The following is a 23,565-nucleotide window of genomic DNA, read 5'->3' on the forward strand; positions in this document are numbered from 1 at the left end:
CTAAAGGGCTGAATGTAATGTGTAAATGTAACTACTCCTTAATAGTTAAGGGAGAGCTCGGTGCTGCTGCTGGGTAGAAACAAGGTACCAGGCTGGATAAAACAAAGGGGAAGGTGAGATTCGGCCCTCGGGCCTTGTGTTTGCCACCTGTGCTCTATAGTATAAGGGCAGACATGAGACTAGATATGACTAGATATACTTATTTTACTTGAGAGCTATCTGCTTTTAATTTTCAGTATGAGATTATTCAGTATAGATTATTCAGTATATTCAGTTTAGATTATTCGGTATATTCAGTATAGATTTGATATGAAAGAGTAAGTGGAGATGAAACAGTTTTATTCAGTGAAATCCCAAATGTTTTGCTTCTTATAATTGTCTGATGTTGCCTTAGTTTAACTGTGGCTTAGGAAGGGTAGCCATGTGTTCATATCAATCATTTCCAGGGCTCCTGAAGCATGTGAGCAGCTGGCAAATATAATGTGTCTGAGGGGAAAAGAGGAAGGGATCAATTTACACATGTTCCACAGCTCAGTTTATGAATTCTTGGAAGTTAGGGGATGCAGTCCACACAGATTGAACAAAGGACCACAGAGAGACACAGAAATGTACCTATCAATAAACCAGGTGATGTTATTATTCCCTTCACTACACAAAGCTCACCTCTTTGGCAGTCTGGCTTTAGCAGCCTCTCTGGCTAGTAGGAGACAGATTACATTGGAAACACAGCATACAATCTCTGTGCCTTGTTTATCTATGAAAACTGGTGAAAATTTAGATTTCTGTTTTTAAAATGTCAACAAGTCAGATGCAACTATATGTGTACTTTTGAGATCTCTTACCACAAAACCTACTCTTCCTTCTTTTTTTTTATTTCTGCCCATGTTCAATTGCTATGGAATGAATTGTGTTCCCTTTCTGCAAATTTGTATCTGAAGTTCTGACTGCCAATATATCTGTATTTGGAGACAGGGCATTTAAGAAGTAATTAAGGTTGTTAATTAAATGAGATAAGAGGGGAGCTATGATCCAGTTGGACTGATAGCCGTGGAAAAAGAGAAGGAGACAGCACAAGCACAGAGCAAAGGCCATGTGAAGACACACAGAGAAGACAGAAGTCTGCAAAACCGGGGGGAGGGACCTCGAACAGCCACTGAATAGGCAAGAACCTTGGTCTTGAACTTCCCAGCTTCCAGAACTATGAGAAAATATTTCTGTTGTTTGAGCCACCTAGTATATGCTATTCTGTTATGACAGCCTGAACCAACTACGATTAATACATTGGGAAGCAAGAGCTTTATAAATATACGCATAGTTTTGCTTGAGCCACACTCACCATTAGTAGTCTGTCTCCTACTTGCAATCTCCCATCCTTTTGTGCAGCTCCTCCATCTATAATTTTAGTTACATAAATGCTGTTGTCTCCAGGAATGTGTTGGTTCCCCACACCTCCTGCAATGCTGAAGCCTAAACCTATGGGGAAGAAACAGAAAAAGAAAAACATTTTTCAAAGAAAATGCTATTGGCTATATTTCAGCAGTCTAAAAAATTTAATTCTCAATTTATTATAACAGTAATAAATAACAGTGAGGGTTCTACTTAAATTGATTTGCTCTTCTTTACATATTTGAAAGCTTGTTGATAAATGCCAATGAGTCAAAGCTCTTGAAGTCAATCCCATGTAGCTGTTAGTTTTGTTCTGCTTCCTGACTGCACACTTAATCGTTGTTCCCCAGATAGTCAGCTCTTAATGGGGGAGTCGGCACAGTAGGGATCAGGCAAAAGTGTGTGAAAGATCCTGGGTGAACCAGGCAAAACACAGACATAGTCCTGCTCACTCTGAGTTTATGGGATTATCATTGTTGTTGTTGTTACTCCAGCATTAAGAACAGAAGTGTTGCCAATCATTTGGGTAGAGACCTAGATACTCTTGACATTTCAGGATGAAAGGTAAAACTGTTCATAAATTCTCCAAATTTTGAGGCAAGCACCATGAGGAAGATGCATTGGGCATTTAAGTAATAATTTCAGACAGAAAAATAAGGAAAAGGAGCTAGATGCTTGCCACTCCTGTTTTCTTCTCTGGCCACTTTGTCATATTTTCACACTCCTTGGCATTTACTTTTATTAACTAATAGTGAGGCTACTCACATGCAAAAAATGAATTATCCCTATATATTTCTTAAGAATAAAAAAGAGACTATATACTTTGATTTTATTATTTTTATAACATAGTATAGGATATCAAATCATTTTAAACATGGCAATTTTCTATTTCAGGAGATAAATTTTACTGTATTATAGCTTATAAAACTTCTATTTATATAAAGCTATGGAATAATAAGAACAGTTATTAAAATCATTATGAGGTCTTCTTAAAAGAATGATACAGAATCTTTAAAGGCATAAAAATCTTTTTCAGAATATGATTGAATATACATTCAGTATAATACTGGTAGCATATATTTTATTGCACTTTAAATTATAATAATAATTAGCATGGATATTACTCCGATAGATATAAATGAAGTGATTTTGTTAGTTAAAAAACAGAAAATTTCTGTAATTTACTTCATCTAAAAAATTTAAACTATACCTAGTAATCTAATTTTGAAAACTCACACACCTTTTTTATGATAAAACAGCCATAAACGTTTTTTGACACTTTGTACAAAAATAATGGAAAATACTCCTTTTCACTATGCTTTTACTGAATAAATATTGAGTAGGGCTATGTGCCCTTAAGACGACATAAATGATTAGTTAATGGAGGAACAGTGGCATAATAAATGATAAAGTAACACCTCTGAAATTATATTTGAAATAAAATGATTTTTGTTAAATTAACTATAATAGTTTAAAATAATGGGAAATGGATTTCAGTTGATAGAGCAATTAAAATAAGTGTAATCTAATTACCTGCTGAAGTGGGTAATTATTTTTTATTGATGCTTTTACTTCCATATATCTATGCATGTATTTGTTTGCCTTGGATTTAAAAAATTTGTTTATCAAGCAAATGATGACCCAGAATAAATAAAATGCACCCAGCTGGCTTCCCCTATGAAATTTAAAATACATATCAGCTCATGTTTTCTAACCCTATTGCTTTGTATTTGTATATGATTATAGGGGAGTTTAAAAATACATTCACTAAAGTCTCATAGCCACAGGCCATGAGCAATCTACTGCAATTACAGTCCTACAGAAGTCATTCCACTCTGTAGAAAGAAAAGGTTAAAATAAATCCAGAGACCCTGATTTACATCCACCATGACAATGGTAAGAGCCACAGGCAATCTGGGTTACAGCAGAGCTAAGGAAACAAGTCTCCACTGTAAATGAGGTTAACAAAGGAAAACACTATGTACTTGACATTTGAAGTTAAAGATTGTACCAAGACAATGAAATCATCATGAATTCCGTAGACAAAATTATATCACTAAAAAGTAAATGACTTCCTTTTTTTCTGAGATTAGTTTCAATACTTTCTAACTGGTGACTCGACTCAAAATGAAGCAAAATATTTTTAGTAAGAGCCAGAGAATGTCGCTGAAGGTACAGATCTAAAAAAATTCCCTGATTTCTTTTACTTGATTGAACATGAATACATTTACAAAGAATCAACACTTAATCAACATTCAACCATATTCCAAATATTTAATTCAACATAAGTAAATGTGCACCTTACTTCTACATCTAGAATACAAGTTTATTTATAGGTGGTAGTATCTATTTGTGTTATAAAATTTAATCTGTCTCCATTCATTAACTAATTAATTCAATAACTCACTCATATGCCTATTCATTTAGCAAACTGAGTATACACTGTATATTGTTGCTATTGACTGTGGTCAACACAATGGAAGGAATGGATTGACCAGAAACACTACAGAAATAATGGTCCATGAGTGGGTTTGTACACATGAGTGTGGTTGAGCCTGTATGAAGCAATGTTCTAAACTGAGAGGATGCCAGGGATTTTTAGAGGACTTCTCCATGAAGACAAATGTGGGGCTAGTATCACTGAGCAAAAGACCAAATCCGAATAACCAGTTGATAGGCACTGGGTGTTCCTTGTATACAGTCTGTTAAGGCAAGAGCAGACTGTCTACATGATAGGATCATTTTCTCCCCTCTTTAGCTAACATTCTTCTCCTTGATTCCACACTACACATACTTAAAGTCTTGATGATTCTAGAACATGCCAGGCATACTTCCACCTCAGGGCATTTTTTCTAGTGGTTTCCTTGCCTAGAATACAGTTCCTTCAGAGCTTTGTACAAGTTTCAATTTCTTTAAGAGCCTGAACCTGCCGTACTTATTTAATACTGTCCCTTAACGATATCCCTCACTTCCTTATTCTGCTCTACTTTTCATCTTCCCTTAGCATTTATTACCTTGTCATATACTACCTAAATCATGTATATAATTTCTGTTATTTTTTTTGTTGTTCGTGTCATTGGTGAAAACAGAAACTTCATGATGGCAAGGATTTTTGTCTGTTTCATCCTATGCAATAGAACAAGGCTGGTTCTATACACAAGTACCCCTTATCTGTGGTTTTGCCTTTTCATGGTTTCAGTTATCCATGGTCAACTACCATCTGAAGTATCAAATAAAAAAATTCCAGAATTAAAAAATTCTTAAGTTTTGTGTTGTATGCCATTCTGAACAGCATGTTGAAATCTGTCCCAGTGTCCCACAGGAACCACGTGGGACATGAATCATCCCTTTTTCCAGTGTCTCCATGCTGTGCATACAGTACAACGAGATACTTTGAGAGAGACCATATTCACATAATTTTTATTATAGCATATTATTATAATTGTTCTAGTTTACTACCAGTTATTGTTGTCAATCTCTTACTGCACCCAATTACTAAATTAAACCTCATCATAAGCATCTATGCAGGTGAAAAAAACAGTATATACACAGGGTTCAATACTCTCCAGTTTTAGTCACCCACTGCGGGTCCTAGAACATATCCCCCATGAATAAGGGGGGACTGTTGCAGTTACCTCAAAATTATGTATTAAGTAAAAATGAATAAAAACTAAATATAAGGAGACAGGAAAGGTGATTACCTCTGAAAAAAAAAACTCCCCTTAAGGATGAAGCTGGTGGCTTTGATGAGTGAGTGGCAGCTGAAAAGTGAGGCTGTCAGTTGGGGTCGATGACAGTCAGGGGTTAGCCCTGCTTCAGGTGAACTCTGATTGGGCAACAGCACAGTCTGTTTTGCATCCTGATTCTCTCACCTACCAATTGTGTGGAACTCCTGATGTGTAATGAGGGAATAAGTATATCAATGTTCTAAAGTGATTGGCATATAGTAGATGCTTGATAAATAAAAATTCGCTGCTCTCCACAGCTCTGAAGTTGTTTTGGAAAACAATTAACTAAATACGTTGGCATGATTCCAGGAATGGCCAACATTTTTGCCTCTTTGGGCTACACTGGGAGAAGAGTTGTCTTGGGCCACACATTAAATACATTGAGACATGTAATCACAAAGAAATCTCATAATGTTTTAAATAAATTTACAATTTGTGTTGGGCCTCATTCATAGCCATCCTGGGCTGGATGTGGCCTGCAGGCCATGGGTTGGACACCCCTGATAAGAGTTCTGCCATGGTACTAACCTTGTGTGAGTCCAGAGGGGAGCTTGACTTATTTAGAGGAGCAGGAGAATCAACAAAAAGTTGAACATTTGACCTGTGTCTCGAAGGTTAAGCTAGAGTTGATAAAAGAGAATGCACCTTTCAAACCAATACCATCATCTCTGGATTCCAGCCGACTAAATGACTAAAGAGTCAGCTGCCCTGACTTAGATCGCATGATGCTCCTAAAATTCCAGTTCTACTGGGCTGGAAATTGAGACAGAGATTTTCTGCAAATACTCAAAATAAGTTTTTATGAAGAGATAGGCTAGGCTGGTCCCTAACAGGATAAATACGATAATACTCATGAAGATCTGAGTAAGAAACACTAAATATAACAAAAACAATAATTTTTGAGAAGAGACCAATTTAGAAAATTGATCCTTATTTTGAAAAAAAATGTCCACAATTAAAAAATAGCCCTGAATCATTGGCTGATGGTAGACTCATCAATTATAAAATAACTAAGTGAAAAGAGTTGGTAGGTCTCGCCAAAAACACCAACTCTAATTCTATCTACTGTGAAATGTTTGGCTATTAAGAATTATATTAAATATGCCTATACATGTGCCAGTAATAAACAAAGCTGACACAGAAAAATATTTAAGTAAAATCATGGGAGAAAAATCTGCATATTTCAGTGCTCTAAGGGGAAAAAAAGCAAGCAATTAAAAACTGATCTGTTTGACACACATATGATATGGACACAGAATTTCAGGTTTACATGCATTGCCTAAAGCTAGACTCCCCTTTCCTTATTTCTTGCATGTCCCCAAATTGCAGTTCCTCACATTAACATGGGAGGTGTAGGCATAGGGAAAGGAATGCCCAAGCCTTGTTCAAGCCTTTAATTTAACCTCCTTCCACACAAAATCTCTTCCGCATCCTATAAAAAGAAGAACACGAGGATCGCAGTTCACCCTTTTCCCTCGCTGCCTGCCTCCGCTGAGGAGGAAGTGTCAGAGAGTAGTGGGGATGGAAAGCAGAAGTCTTGGCCACAGAGACTGACACTGTGCTTGAGAAGCTTAGAATAAAAACTCAAATGCCTAAAAGAGTCATTGTACCCATACATTCATTGTGGGCATAAAGTACTAAGCCCCTACCGTGTCTTGTAGTAATTCAATAACTTGCTTCAACTTCGCTTGACGTGACTTGACTAAGAGGGCACTCTTTCAGTGTTTCTAAACAATATTATTAAGCAGCGTGCTAGCGACAGAGTTTATCTAGGAACTACTGGGTAAGATGTTTATTGCTGAACAGAATACCACTAGTGTTATTCTGTACATTCCGATGACATGTTTTTATGAAAGGAAACACAGAATGCAAAAAGAACCCTGGCTGGCCCCCTTCTAGAAAACGCTACCCACACAGGCAACTTAACTTCTGAATGTATGTGCATTTCGATGAAGATCGAAAACAGAGAAACAAACAAAAACTTTCCGAGTGGGTCTGGTCTACCAGATAACAGACTTTCAGATTGCTTCTCCTTTAGAAAGAAAACTTGGATTAGATAAATACCAGAAATGAACCATTCCCTTTAATTTAAGACACTAATTAATCTCATTGGGCACTGTTGGTATGGCTAATTAGCCAAATCTTTATTTCCTTACTCTCCAGATTCCTCCTAGGTTCAAAAGACAAAGTTTGGGTTTGAGAGAAGTGGTTCTGTTTAAAATTCCCAAGGCACTGGCTAAGCACACTCAATCCTGCTTAGAAAATATCTCACAGATCACCCCGTTAATATACCACAGGCAACGTTCCAATTTTTTCCTACATACCTTATGATACCTACTCATACAATTTAGCACATCACTTTAATACCATTTTATTGTGAAAAGCCCTCATGTCTTTACTTGCTACTTCTGCCTTCCCTTGGTTCAAAGGAATAAGCATCATTTCTTTTTTCTAAACCTAAATCTTCCCTTTTACTCCAGGACTTTATTCATTATTCCTTGTTCCCTGCAGAACATTGCCTCTTAGTACGTTTCTTCTCTTCTAGCTCTGACTGGGCATGCCCCTGTCCTTTCCTGAAAATACCACGGCCTCCTTGCTGTTAAGAGCTGAAGCCTTTAAACAGTACATAGCTACTGTTTCCCTATCACATACACCCTTCTCAATCTCATCCACCTCATTCCATATACCACAGTCTACTCGCATGGAAATTTAGATGGGTATTCAAGATAGTTACTGTTATTATTATGAATAGGGACAGCATTCTGCCCCTATGGTTATGGGTTGAATTATGTCCCTTCAAAATGTATGTTGCAGCCCTGGTACTTGTGAATGTGACCTTACTTGGAGACAGTCTCTTTGCAGATGTAATCAATTTAAGATGAAGATTTACTGGATTAGTGTGGGTGCTAAACCAATGATTGGTGACTTTGTATGAGGAGGAAATTTAAATGCAGAAACACAGACACACAGGGAAGAATGCATGTAATGAGAGAGGCAGAGATTGGGGTGCTGTAGCTGCAAGCCAAAGAATGCCTAAAATTGCCAGAACAGCCAAAATCTCCATGAGAGACGAGGACAAGATCCTCCTTCAGAACTCTCCAGAGGGAATCAATCTTGCTGAGACCTAGATTTTAGACTTCCAGGCTCTAGAACTGTAGTGAGTACATTCCTGTTGTTTTAAGCCCCCCAGTCTGTGGTCTTTTGTTATGGCAGCCCCAGGAAACCAATACAGCATCTAATTCTTATGGTCTGAGTGGTGCACACATGTCCAGCTTGTCCTTCCTTTTTAATAGAAATGATATTGATACCGAATTTTCCTCCAAAAGGCCTAAAAACTTTGGATAGGTGTCTGCTCTTTCTGCATTTCACACATCACTACTGATTACTTGCATATTCCTATGCTGATAACATTATACTCCTTCTCTAATTACTTCTCTCTTTGTTTCATTGAACTTCATTTTATTGCTCTAAAACAGTGGTTCTCAGAATGTGCTCTTCACCCCAATAGCATTAGCATCAATGTAGGAGCTTGTTGGAACCGCAGAATTTGGGGCCCATGCCAGATAATGCTGTATTAGAAGCTCTAATAGACATGCACGCTAAATTTGATGACCATGTCTCTTGAATAATAGTTATTCTCCAGGGCACGCTCCATGGAATCCTGTTCTCTCCAAAGTCTCTTTTTGGTAGAGAATCCGTTTTCATTGTTTCAATTACCACTGCTATGTTGATAAGTGCACAGACTTCTTGTTCCTCCAACACTTTCTTGGGCTTTATTTGCCACCTTAAACTCACAAGCTTGAAAGAATGCACTCATAACCCCCCCTTCAAAACTGGTTTTCTTTCTTGTCTTCTGTGTTTTCTAATTAGATTGATATTTAACAGTAAACTGGGAGTTCTGAGTTTGGCATTGCTGAATCCCAGGGCTTATTCAACTTGGCGGAGAGTTGCTAGGTGATATTTATTTTAATGTAGTATCATATAGCAATTGTTAAGTTTTATCAGAAGCCTCGTTGTACATATTAAAATATAATTATACTATTCCTCTCCACTGCTACTTCGCTAAACTAAGTGCTTATCAAATCATGCCTGCTTTATTATACAAGGCTTCTGATTTTTATTCCCTAATTTCAGATTTTCTTTCACTGATTCTCCATCCCATTCTGCAAATATTTTCCAGGTTATTTTCCTCTACATTCATTATGCTGCTCTATTGTTCAAATTGTCCATCACTGTTCATTTCTACAGATACTCTTCATATTCTCTTACTATTCTTTACTTTTCTGCCACTAAGTTTCCTCCAGGCAAGCTGATCCTGCTGCGATATTTTTATTTTGTTATGCCTATTCCCCGCATCTGAAATGCCTTCACCATTTTGATTTCCAAGACCAATCAAATCTTTTCCAGTTCTAATCTACTATGGTAGTTCATTTCTAAGTTGAATACCAGTAGAACCAATTCTCTGTATCAGTCTTTTCACTTGTATTTAAATAGAATTAGTTAACTTATTCAACACTTACTGATAACTAATCATGTGCCAAGTACTGGCCTAAAAATTGTGGGTATATCAGTGAACTAGAGATTTCTAGTGGAGGGTAAGACAAAGAGGCAATGAAAACCTAGTGTGGTAAGTTGATAACAGAGGAACAGGGGCTCTGGGAGCACATAGGTGGGCAACCTAGTTTGGTTGAGGAGGGGTGTCATAGAAGACTAACTAACCATAGGTTGTGATATTCAGTCAGAGGCCTGAAAAATAAAAAAGTGACTCAGGAAAAAGAAGGGAGTATAGAGAGGAAAACATGCATTGAGAGACCCAGAGCTGAGAGATAACTTGGCTTACTTGAGAAACTGAAATAGTTCAGCTGAAAGGAACAAGTAATCTTAGGCAGAACACAGATCAGCAGGAGAGGAGTTATATCTCTTGTACTCACCAGTTTATACTTAGTTCCTGATAGTGTGCTCAATAAATATTTTTGGTTAGCAGGCTGGTGCTCAATCCACTGAGCTACACCAGCCAGGGCACAATAAATATTTTTGGATACAGTAATACATGGAGACAGGAAGACTCTTTTTCCACTGAATTAAGAGGCAAGGAGAAAAGGATGTGATAAATAAAGGTTAAGAATATGCAGTCCCTACTTTCATGCCAGGACACTAAAGGAGTTCTCATCTTCAATTTACTCTGATAACAAGAAAGTGTGAGCATTCACTAAGAATGAGTAAAATAGTGAGCTCAGAGATTTGAGGAAAGTACAAAAGTTTTGAAATAGCAATTAGGGAAAATGCAAGAGATAATTCAGTAGAGAAACGCAGGCAAGTTGCAAGGAATGTTGATTGTCTGGTTAAGGTTTAGCAGTTATTTCTGTTCTAGTAATTTTTTTCCTTTAGCAATTCTTAGTAGTCTAGGTACAAGCACAGAAAATGTAAGCAGTTAGATTAAATCACTTTATAAATTAATCTTTTATGTGCCTTTACCTTCTTTCTTCAACTACATTATATAATCCTAGAAAGCAGGGACTGCACAAAATTGACCATGTTGAGCACAGTGCTGGCATATAGTAATTGTTCAATAAATATTTTCAGAATGAATTAGTCATTGATGTTTTTAAAGACCAAACAATCACATGATATAGGTGATTGTGTACTTTTGATGTAGGTATACTTTTAAATGTCAAGCATTTCACATTAATAGAGATGTGTATACTTTAGCTGACTGCTTTAGAAGGAATAATAGCAGTTTTATTTATGTTCCCCAGGAGTGTTATGAACAAAGTAGATACTCCAAAAGTAATTTGTAAATTTAATTAATGACAAATACAGATCACTGAAACCTGTCCCCATAAGCATGCTTTAATGAACTATGTAAGAAAGGGTTCAGGCTGGTAAAACAATGTGATGAGTTACTTCATTCATTAAAAAATATTCAGCTCCAGGATATATTAGTTTCCTAGGCCTGCTGGAATAAAGTGCCACAAACTGGGTGACTTAGACAATAGAAATTTGTTGTCTGATAATTCTGGAAGCTAGAAGTCCAGATCATGGCATCAGTTTCTTCTCACGTCTATGAAGGAAAATCTCTTCCAGGCCTTTCAATAAGCTTCTGGTGGCTTGCTGGCAATCTCTGGCACTGCTTGGTTTATAGATGCATTATCCCAACTCTGCTTTCATCTCCACATGATGTTGTCTCTGGGCGTGTGTCTGTCTCTGTGTCCAAGTTTCCTCTTTTTATAAGACCACCAATCATATTGGATAAGGGTCCCTATTAATGACCTCACCTTAAGTTGATCATAAGCCCAAACTCCATCTTTATAAGGTTCTATTGACAAGTACTGGAAGTTAAAACTTCAGAGTCTTTTTTTGGGGGACACAATTCAACTCATGACATTAACGTTTAGAAGGATAAATATGAATAGGACACAGTTCCTGTCTTCAAGGAACTCACATACCAGGGTGGAAGGAATGACAAGTCAACAGAATAGAAAGCAGTGCTTTAGGAATGGCAGAGGGCCCGGTCAGGTACACCTGAGCAGAGCTCTCTTGAAAAACTAGAAGAGGAGAGGCAGCAAGGACGTCTAAGCAGAAGGAGGGAGTAGCCTTTAGAAAGGTACAAACAGCCTTGATCTTTATGATAGAAGGAGTGAATGGGTATAGGAGGAGACATGGAGAACTGAAGCTGGAGAAAGAAAGGCTCATGAAGCACCAGAGCTGCTATGTTGGGTTTGGACCTTATATTAGCAATAGGAAGCCTTTGAAGAGTTTTTTTCCCCTTTTTACTGAATTTATTGAAGAGTTGTAAGCAGGGAAATGACAAGATCCGATCTGTTTTTTCGCAATTTACCTCATTAGTGTTAGTTGTGTGGTGTCGTGACAGATTAATGGCACAAAACTTGGCTCTATCATTGAAAATCTTTGTGGCTTTGTAACAAGCTATTTAGCTTCTCTCAGCATCAGTTTTATCGGGAGACAATAGTTTCCTCATAATACCACAGTGATAATTAATTATGATAATATATGAAAGGGAACCACACACCATAAGTACTAGTATTAACAGAATATCCATTCCCTCTGCCTTCCCTCTCAAGACTACAATGAGAGTCAAATGTGATAATTCTTTATAAACATTATAGATAACATATTTATATATTTAGGTATTATTAATGTATAAAGTATGATAAAGTACTAGAATATAAAATGTTATCAGACACAGAACTATGAGATCACTATCAGTTCATCTATTTTATTTCCCAAACTCTCTTAAAATACTCATTTGTCTTTACAACTGGATTTTTCCCATGGAAGAAAATGACACTAATTACAGATCTGGGCTCCAATCCCTCACTCTTTTTTTTAAAAAGATTTTACTTATTTATTTTTAGAGAGAAGAAGGGAGGGGAGAGAGAAAGAAAAACACTGATATGCAAGAGAAACATCAGTCAATTTCTTCTCAGGTGTCCCCAACCAGGACTCGGTGCACAACCCAGGCATGTTCCCTGACCAGGAATTGAATAGACGATCTTTTGTTTTTTGGCTAATCCTTTACTCTTTAAAAATGTTTTTATCCTCACTTGAGGGCCCGTTTTCAATGCTTTTAGAAAGAAAGAAAGAAAGAGAAAGAGAAATAGAGAGGGAGAGAGAGACACACACACACATCAATGGATAGTGACAGGGGAATGGATTGTGACAGTATGTGCCCTGACTGTCAGTCAAACCCTCAGCCCTTCAATGTACCTGAGGGTGCTCCAACCAAATGAGCCACACTGGCCAGGGTTAATTCCTTACACTTCTATCACCTTCTTAGTGAATCCTCTCCAGTTATTGTACACATAGTATAAGTCACGAGTTCTTTATTGCTAAGAGTCTCTATCAAGGTTGCACATGTACATAACATGAAATTATATGAATAATATCTACCCACTTGGAACTGTGCTGGAATGGGTAGCACAATCCCAAATGTACAGAAATATGAGCATATCTCAATGATTGATATAAGTGGCTCATATCTTTTGGATATATAGGTCCAGTAGCTTTGGGATGTGGGTCTATTTCAGACAGTTGTGAGGACTTGGTGTAATCACTATTCTAGAACATTCCTCACTTAACAAAGGACCATGGGATTCTTTTTATAAGTATATTGGACCATATTAGAGAAACAGCTACACAATAATACCTGTGATAAAATGGGTAATGTGATAAGAACTTTAGTATTTTAAGAGAAGTAGAAGAGAAGAAAAAATTTAAAAAACCTCAAGAAGTGAAGTCAGGTGAATTTATACCACACTATCAAAAAGATTAGACATTAACCAGGTGAAAATATTTGAGAAGAGTCCTAGGCAGGAAATATAGGTATGCAAATGTGCCATGGTGAGAAAAACAGAGAATGGCACTTTGGGGAAACAAGTATATCAAGGCAGCATTGCAGAGAATTGTGATTTCAACCTAGGAGGGGTGGTGATATCTAACCAATGGCTTTTAAAGACAGGCATGTAAAAAGTTTGTAAATAGGCACTACCTTCCCAAATATTATTTATTTGAATAATGCATTAATTTAATAAAGCATGGTTGTCTCTCCTATAAGTTCACAGAAGATTATAAACAAGTAAAGGAAACAAAGAGCAGTAATTAACTCATGGAGCATATTAAAGCCACATTATATATAAATGGAACCCGTCACAATTAAAAACAGGTTCTTTTTTATATTCTTTTGTTATTTTATTTTTAGGGTGATTAGAGACCATGTATTTCTCTCTCTCTTTTTAAAATATTTTATTTATTTATTTTTAGCGAGAGGGGGAGAGAGGGAGAAAGAGAGGGAGAGAAACATCAATGTGTGGTTGCCTCTCATGTGCCACAACCTACTGGGGACCTGGCCTGCAACCAGGCATGTGCCCTGACCAGGAATTGAACTGGTGACCCTTTGGTTTGCAGCCCAGTGCTCAATCCACTAAGCCAGGGATACATTCTTTTTTTAAAAAAAGATTTTATGTATTTATTTATTTTTAGAGAGACTGGAAAGGCGAGAGAGAGAAGGAGAGAGAAACGTCAATGTGGGAGAGAAATGTCAATTGGTTGATCTTGTACACCCCAGCTGGGTACCTGGCCCACAACCCAGGCATGTACCCTGACTGGGAATCAAACCGGTAAGCTCTCAGTCTGTAGACCAGCACTCAGTCCACTGAGACACACAAGCCAGGGCCTTTATTACATTCTTGTCAAAATCCATTTCTTTTTTTCCTTCTAAAATTATCATTCTAAAGTCAAATAGTTGAAAAGAATGTCTTATATATCATGAATATAATCAAAATGGAGTTTCTAAATCTATGCCTTGAATAAAAAGAGCAGCAAATCTGCAAATCTTTTACTTTCATTTATTCAATAAGCTATTTTAGAATAATGTCAATGGCTTCTGGTGATCTAGTACTGCACATGGATATTATGTTTTTATACCGGAAAATAACCCTTTGAATTATCCATTTGGTACTGAGAAAAGGGCCACACTCATTCACTGGTCCCTACCACTTTAAAGGAGAAAATTGATAATACGGCTAACAACAACAAACATTTGTTCAGTGTTTACTATGTGCCAGGTATGGGTGGAAGCATTTTAGCACTTTACAAACTATCTTTCAGTCATTTCAAAATGTCATTCCATTGGCCTCTGACCTCTGTTCTTTCTGATGAGAAGTCAGTAATAATTGCCACAGTTCTCCTGCATGTAAGGAGTTTCCTCTGCCTGACTGCTTTTGCTGTTTTATCTTTGGTTTCCTACGGAGTCTCTGCATCCCTGTGCTCTGTTGTTACAGTTTTCTATTTGATTTGTTTGCATTTGTCGTGTTTGGCATTTACTGAGTTCCTTCGATCTATGTGTTGATATTTTTTAAATTTTATTTTATTATTTTATTTTTTATTACTTTTTTCTTTAAAAAATTATTTTTATTGTTGTTCAAGTACAATTGTCTCCATTTTCCTGACACCACTTTCCCCTGTTCCACCCACCCCCACCTCCCACCCTACTTCCTCTTTGGCTGTGTCCATGGGTCCTTTGTACATGTTCCTTGATGACCCTTCCTTTTCTTTCCCCATTACTCTCTTCCCCCTTCCTTCTGGTTACTGTCAGTTTCTTCTTTATTTCAACACCTCTGGTTATATTTGGCTTGCTTGTTTGTTGTATTGATATTTTTAATTAAATTTGTAAAAATTTTAGTCAATATTTTTTCTTTTCCTACTCATATTCTCCCTCCTTTCTTTGCTAGACTCCAGTTACACATATGTAAAGCTGCTTAATATTGTCTTATATGTCACTAAAGCTCTGTTCATTTTTTCCTTCTTTTTTCTCTTTATTTTAGGTATGTTTAAATCCATAGGTTAACAACAATAATAGAAATTATAAAAAGGATAATAATGCAACCAACTGGTCATCTTTTGAGGATGTAAGAGAACCAATTCATTATCTTGTGAGCTGTGTAATAATAGGAAAGGATCTATCACTTATCCTGCCTTTTCTATATGAACTTTATAACTGTACTAAATTCAGGGGAAGTACCCCATAATAAAATAATTTCAGATAATAAATGAAAACAAATTGATAGAGTTGCAATATTACCATTTGCCCCTCTAATAAAATATGTTTAAGAATTGAACATTAATATCAATTAACATGAAAAAGAGTGAAAATTAGTATTGCTTGCTTCCTTATAAAAGTGCATATTATCACTTATAGTCTTGCCCAAGGGATCACCTGATTATGCTCTAAATCCAGCTGCCAATTTGTGGAAAATACAGAGGAGAGAGAGATATATTGGACAACATTATGAGTGTATCAGACGTAGGGGCTGAAAAACTCAACAGGTCAAATGGCATGGGTTCTTCAGCAGATAAACTATAAGGAAAATAGATGGAGTGGGATTCATCTCCAATGAAGAGAGGCAACATATTAAGATGTATTAAGCTACAAAATAAACAAGACTAAAATAGAGCATCTGGGGATGTATAAAACAAACAAATGGGTGATTAAAAAAGTGTAAGGATGTGATTAGTATGAAAGCCAGGTGAGGAATTTCTTTTGGCAGGTAGAAAGGAAGTGTTATTACAGTGGGGTGCATAGGAAGGCTTCTGGCAGCTGGCAAAGTTCCAGTCTTCTTCCAGGTGGTGGTTATAGGATGTTCGCCTTTCAGTAATTATGTAGAAATAATTCAGCAAGCCAGATACTTACCTTGTTTGGTTTTCTGTATTTGTGTTATGTTTTACAATAATATGGTAGAACATACACACTATATTGTTCACTATTCTCTTTGTGTGTATGCATTCATAGAGATCATATACAAACTAGGAAAGAAGAAAAAGTCTTTTCAAAGCTGACTTTAGCTTGAACTGGCTGTCTTAGAAGCATATAAAATGTCCTGTGAGGCAATTGATAGATTTTTTTTAATTAGAGAAAATTTCTGGATGGACCTTAATTGTGTCAAAATAGGCCTTAAGAATGAGCTAATTGAGAAAGAACAAAACAAAAAGAGAACCACATTACTCCACAAACTAGAAGATCAGGAATTTTGGAATGCTTTCCAGGCAGTTACAGAGAGAAGATGCAAGTAGAAAAAAAAATTTTGAGAGAGAAGGAGTGTTGTGTCCCCCAAGAAGATATTTCAAGTTCTAACCACAGTACCAGTGACCTTACTTGAAAGACTCTTCAGATGACTGGGGTTAAGATGGGGTCATCAGAGTGGGCCTTAATGTACTATAACTATGTCTGCTTAAAAAGGGGAACTTTGAACACAGAAACAGACACATGCGCAGAGAGAACAGCATGTGAAGATACAGGCAGAGATACGATATATCTATAAACAAAAAATGCCAAAGATTGCCAGCAAACCAGTGGGAGCTGGGAGAGAGGAAGGGAGCAGATTCTCTCTATTGTCTTCAGAAGAAACCAGCTTCTTGGTCTAAATGTTTATCCTCTATACCTGTGAAAGAATACATTTCTGTTGTTTAAGTCTCTCTAATGACAAATTCTAGGTTAAGGGGATGTGGAGAGCAGGATAATAAAATGGCATTGGTCTAATCAGGATAGCATAAAGTATATAAAACAAAGTGAAGTCACTCATGTCAACTAAGGTCAGTCAGCCACAACACATTGGTTCAAGAGGGAAACTACCTAAGTCAGAGTAAACACATTTGTCCAGGAGACACACCTAAGATATCTACACATGTGACCAGAACAGCCATGTCTGCAGAGCGGGACCACCCATGGATAGGCTCCTGGGGAAGTTCCCCACTTGTCATCACGTGTATCAAGCAGAACAGCCATGTACCACCCATAGACTCTGGGTAGATTTCTCACTTGGCATTAGGGATGCCAAAACACTTATCAATAACCCAGAGGGGTAGAGTACACCACTTCCAAGGTATAACCAAGGTAGTCTCTAGACCACTGCTGAGACAGCTGAGCTCCACACACCAGAGTGCTGCCCCATGCCATGATGACCTCCCTTGACATTGGCTGCCAGAGACTCTGCCTGCTGGACTGGAAACTTCATTTGCCTTGCTGCCCACCTGGCTCCAGAGATCCTTCCTTGAAAGACATGGATGGCTCCCTCGCCCACAGAGCTGTCTCCCGGACCTGCAGATTGAGGCTCTGGGACTCATGTTCCTATCTCCCATTGACTGCTGTGTGTGTGTGTGTGTGTGTGTTATATTTCTCAGATCATTAGAGTGTGAGTAGGATATTAATGTATGTTGATGTTCTACTTTGAGCGAACCTGCATTTGATAAAAGCTGCGTGTGACTACTGTCTATTCCTTGGTGCCGGGCTGCTCAGCAGGCAGCTAGTTGAGCAGTTGCCTGGTTGATTAATAGGAAAGTCTGTATCATGAACTTAAGCTTGTGACAAGGGAAAGGCACCAGGGAGATTCCCTGTGGTGAGACCACTGAAGAGCTGTAAGATTAGAGGTAGCCGGGAGACAATCTGAAATGCTGAGAAGGGTGCAGGACTTCCCACAGCATGCAGGTCGAGGGCCTGAACATTTAGTGAGAAATTCAAGAAAAGCATGATTCCAGAAGGCAGACTAGTTTGTGACATTAAAGTTATAAATAGAGGCATATATGGAGAATTGCATGTGTTTAGGTATTGCAGTATTTGTTTATTAATATATACATGAGGAATGATTGCAATATGCAGCTAAGAAATGTGTGCTACTGAAGAAATACAAATGTGTATATATTTTTGATAAACACATAATAAATCTATTTTTATTTGTATGCTTGTTTGTGTATGTATATGTGTGTGTATATAGAGAGAACATGAATATATATGTTTCAGTGTGAAAAAGAAAAAAAAATGTACTCTTCATTCAAAGCCTTCTCTCTGTCCCAGCCAGAAATAAAACCAATTGAAAGGCAACTGAACAGATGAAATCATTGCTGAGGACAGGCACACAAGGAAAGCAGTTTTCTTTTTAAGGTTTTGAAGTTGCAAGTTATTTTTGCAACTCTACTGCTTGGCTATTTTTCTTTTTTTCACTTTCAGTGTTTGTCTTTCATGCCTTGTGGGCAAGGATATTCATGTTGCTACCTGTGTAGCCCCTTTGCAATAATGCCTCCCATCTCAACTCCCTCTGGGCAGCTTCTCTGCATATAAAGACCATAAATTATAACTATTACCACTAAATGATTGCGTGGGCAGCTCTGTTTTTGACATTTTCAAAGCCTAATCTACTAGAGCCAATTACAGGGTGACTTCTCTCTACAGATACTATGCAACTGTCCCTGATGTCAAGAGAACTGGGCCTCTCCATTTTCTTCCTAAATCAGTAGGTTGGGCAGCTGGGTGTCCAGAATTAGTACAGGAGCACTGACATTCACATAACAAACAGGAAGAGGGGACCGTAAGAGATGAGTATTTAATTCTAGAACACAGAAAGAGCTGGCATTTGTGGAAGTATACTATGAGCTAGCCTTTTTTATAACTGCTATTAGCTTATTTAAATGGGAAAACTACACTTGATATTGGTATTATTCTTATTTTACAGAAAAAGTTGCAGCAACTCCAAGGATTTCTCTGTTTATAGGTCTCTCCTATTAAGGATCATATACAGAACCCTGGCTGGTACGGCTCAGTGGATTGAGTGCCTGCCTGCGAACCAAAGGGTTGATGGTTTGATTTCCAGTCAGGGCGCACGCCTAAATTGTGGGCCCAGCTGGAAGCATGCAAAAGACAACCACACACTGATGTTTCTCTCACTCTTTCTCCCTCCTTCCCTTCTCTCTAAAAATAAAATAAATAAAATCTTTTAAAAAATAAAAAAAAATCATACACAGAAATTGAACCTTGTTTGATAACCAAGCCTTCTGGCTTGGAATTTTTTCCAATTCCCCATGCTGACAAAGCAACATGATTACAATCTGTTATGAGATATAGTCTTTTCTCTCCGAGAGTTCATGTTTCAACCTAGTCTTGACAGGAGAACTAACCCTGGGTGTGCTGCTGCAGTAGTTCTCAAGAGAAAGTGCTGACAGGTTTGAGACTTCCACCAGTCTGGTCCTTAACCAGCTATTTATTAGTGGGAGGATATTTTTCTTTGAGTCTGTCGGCAGCAACTGCTGAGGAACTACGAGTCCATGACAGCACCTGCAGGTGGAACTCTGGGGAGAGAATCACTGCCGTCCAGTGATGTCCCGATACCTTGGACACGTGGTAACATCAATTGGGGGAAATAGGCGAAATGCTTAGATAAAGATTTTTTAGCTATCAATATGTAATTTCACTTTTTTTCATTGTTCTTTGCTCTTAACTGTGCATACAAGCGCTTCTTCTTGAACACATCAGGGAAGAGGTGACCTTGAATACAGCACAGGCAAAGTTTCAGGTGTCGTGTAGTTTCAAGTTTCACTACTATTACATCCAGGGATGCTCTTCTGTCAGATTACAGATATTTGAAAGAAACTGCAATACTAACAAGTGAAGCTTGTTAAAAATATCTAGGGCATCTTTCCTCTGACCCAAGACCACCAAAATCAAACACATGACCAAAGGGTCAACACATCTATTATTTAGCAACAGAATTAAGTCCCTGTCTATGAAAGTTTTGTGGGGAAAACAACAATATCATAAAGTACACACAAACACAACAATGCTTAGTCTTTTTGATGTTAACTTCTGCACAATGTGCTGGGTGAGCAAAACCACAGGAAGGATTGTTGTACACAAAAGCCAATGAAAGATCACAGGGCTCTCTGTGAGTGAAGAATAGCCCCACTGGGCTGAACAAATGACTCAGCTGCAAGCAGGAGAGGAGGAGCCTATTCGTCATTTTCCTTTCCTCCAAAGGAGACAGACATATAAACAAAGCAGACATGATTTTGCATTATCTTCTCACTTCTGAGCAAAAGAAGAAGTATCTTTTTAGTACTGAAACAATGGTCTTTGTTGAAATGCTTTGGAAAATGAAAGGGCAGAACAAGTTAAAGAGAAAACAACAACAGACCTATGTTTTTTAAGGGTTGGGTCGTGGGAAGGAGGCTGCCTGACATGCTTTTAAGGAGCATACCTGGGAGTTAAGATAGTGTATTGGGCAAGATGTTTTCAAAAGTGGTGACCAAAATGTTGATGCACAGCCCCCAAGGAGCAATAATAAATAATTCTCTTGTTGCTTTTGGTTGGGGCAACCCAATTTGGGAAACGAGAATGTGGAAGCAGAAACTATTAATGAAAGAGGCAGTTTATTCATTTAAAAAATAAAGTTGTTTTGAGAATTAAAGGAGCTAACAGATTATTATTCTCCTTCCTTAAACTACTACCGAAGTACTCTGAGGCTATCCATAGTCTTCGGAGGGTGAAAACTGGAGGAGTCAGTGAGTTACATTCACTTCAGTAATGAAACTGCCAAAAGCCTCCAGAAAACTAAGTATAATGTTTCAAAATACTGAACCACCAAGAAAAATAATGGTTTCCTAAATTTAGTTTTCAACTGGTTACTTCCCGAGTATTTTTATTAAGGATGTTAACTGTTAACACTTTCTTGGCTATGATATTCAGAAATTCTCCAAATCATTATGCTGTTATTTGGTAATAGAAGTAATAAGGACAAATAATAAGCAACCACTGCTTCATTTAATTCTTACAACAAACCACTAAATAAGACACATTCTATCATTTCTATCTATAAAAGAAAAAAACTGAGGCCTACTGACATTTAAGGATTTCATGTAAGTTGACAGGTTAATGAGTAGAAAAGTCAGGATTTGAATCCAGTTCTATCTGACTCCATGGTCTATGCTTTTTCCCCATGTGACAGTGCCTGCTTTTCTACAAAGGGAAGAATTCTAGAATTTTAAATCATGAGAAAGATTTGCATTTCTAAGTTTCTCAAATGCTAAAAATGGATCAAACTCTCTAAACTGTAGTTAAAATTCTTAAAAATTTCACATTTAACTAAAGGTACTTATTCATCCTTAGTTCAGATTGAAAGGCAACAGAAAAGATACAGCCCTTCCAGTTTAGCAGCATCACAAAGAAGTTTGTAAACATCGTTCAACCACTTGCCATTCACATGGCCTTTTAGTTGAAGATTGCTTGCGGGGTTGGTTGGTGGTTGAAAATTAAGCTTCTATGGTTGAACACTTGCATTTTGACAGCACGTTTCAAAGGAACAATAGGGAGAAGAGAATTGGGTTAGAAAAGAGGAAAAAAATAAAACAAAGCAGTTAAGATCAGAATAATTTTCTATTTATTAAACTTAAAAAAGATTTACAGGAGGAATTGAAATGAGAGCCTGGTTTGAAGGGTGAGCTACATGGATATACGAGGTCTGTCCAGAAGGTGCCCGGCCATGTCATAGGAAAACAGAGATATTTATTGAAGAAGATACAAGAAACATTGTACACAAGAAAGTGATGCCTTGGTCCCCTTCAAAGCAGGTACCTTGGGGTCTCATACAGTTCTCTGAGTCGCCATCAGCTATCTGTCATATTTTCCTGAATCTCATAGATGGTCTGAAATCTCTTCTCTTTCAAAACCGATCATAGTTTTGGAAAAAGCCAAAGTCACAAGGTGCCAAATCTAGGCTGCAGAAGGGCTGAGTCACCTGGGTGATTTGATGTTACACAAAAAAATCTCTGCACGAGATGTGATGCATGAGCAGGCACATTGTTGTGATGACGCTGCCAATGATCAGTTGCCTACAGTACAGCTGCAGCCTTCTGAATAAAGTTTCTGTGGAGGAATGTTCAAGCTTAACACAAAATTTGGTGCAGACTCTTTGCTCTACTTGCTCAGTCATTTCCTAGTGCGATGGCCACACAATACATATGCTCACTCAATGATGTCTACAGCCCCCACTGAATAGTAGTACAGTGAAGTCATCATTGTTCACACATGCACATTCCAGTCCACTCTTCTTGGCTGCAAGGTTACACTGATGTTGTGCAAACTGTTCTTGTGTTATATTAACAATGGTTTGACTTTTTCCAGACAGACCCTATATAAACATAATCTGGCATGAAGAGCCCCAGAAAGAGAAAACACAATACAGAAGGAAGGAATTGGTAAGAACACCAAGGTGGGGGTGTTACAAGGTATTAGAAATGAGTCCTGCTGACAATGATCTTGTGGTTTGTATTATAATACAACAAGGTTGAGGGGAGCAAAGACTTTTATCTCCCAGGACTCTCAGCTAGGTCTTCTGACCCTGTCCAACCCTGGCTTATGCACCTTTCCCCCAACTCATTATGTTCTGGTTGGTGCTCTGTTCTTTACCTAACAAGCTCTTTTCCACTTCAGGGCTTTTCCATCTGCTAGTCTTTCTGCCTGAAGTATTCATTTCTTACGCTTCATAAGGAAACCTTATACTTAATGACTCAGTTTAATGATTACCTCTTGAAAAGACCTTCTCTGACCTTCTTCTTAATTTTTACCATTGCACACTTTTCTTATCCTTCACAGCACTTCATAATTTGTATTCACATATGGATGCACTTGTATGCATTTGTTTCCTTGTATATTAGTTTACTTTCTATCTTCCTCAAAGAAAACTGCTGTGAGAACAGAGACCAATATCAGTTGTAGGATCTTGGGTAAGTAACTTAAAATTTCTGACATGTATTTTCTTGAATTATAAAATTTGTCAATAATAGCATCTATCTTATAAAATTATTCAGAAGAAAAATTGACATGAATTACAATCAATACAACTTTCTATTGTTCTGAAATAAATCCAAAAATATCCCCACATTTGGAATTAAATATGGAATCAAGTTTATACACAAGTTGAAAAGGGGATGATGCCAAATGGTTTTGTCAGTTTTAGGGATCATTCCCTTTGACTTAGTTTAGAGAGATGGCCTCTCTCAGGGTTGACTCAGAGCTCTTGCTGTATGACTTCTGGATAGTTGCCTTTACCTGAAAATGTAAAGTGAAGATTATATCTAGAATTGTTCCATCTGGGGGTAGAGAAAAGACTGG

The 23,565-nt window shown here is 37.6% G+C and overlaps 1 protein-coding gene across 13 annotated transcripts in view; it reads right to left on the minus strand.

Annotated features, from left to right (window-relative positions):
- The window catches only part of DLG2 (discs large MAGUK scaffold protein 2), a 1,926,133-nt gene that overhangs the window by 494,869 nt on the left and 1,407,699 nt on the right, over positions 1–23,565 (minus strand). For all 13 annotated transcript variants that reach the window (XM_053670841.1, XM_053670838.1, XM_053670836.1 and 10 more), the window contains one exon: positions 1,337–1,473. In XM_053670841.1, the coding sequence (XP_053526816.1) occupies positions 1,337–1,473 (137 nt within the window). The remainder of the gene's footprint in view (positions 1–1,336; positions 1,474–23,565) is intronic.

Source organism: Artibeus jamaicensis, unplaced genomic scaffold, assembly GCF_021234435.1.
Source record: "Artibeus jamaicensis isolate MK-2021 breed Jamaican fruit bat unplaced genomic scaffold, CSHL_Jam_final contig_64, whole genome shotgun sequence".
Classification (NCBI taxonomy): Eukaryota; Metazoa; Chordata; class Mammalia; order Chiroptera; family Phyllostomidae; genus Artibeus; species Artibeus jamaicensis.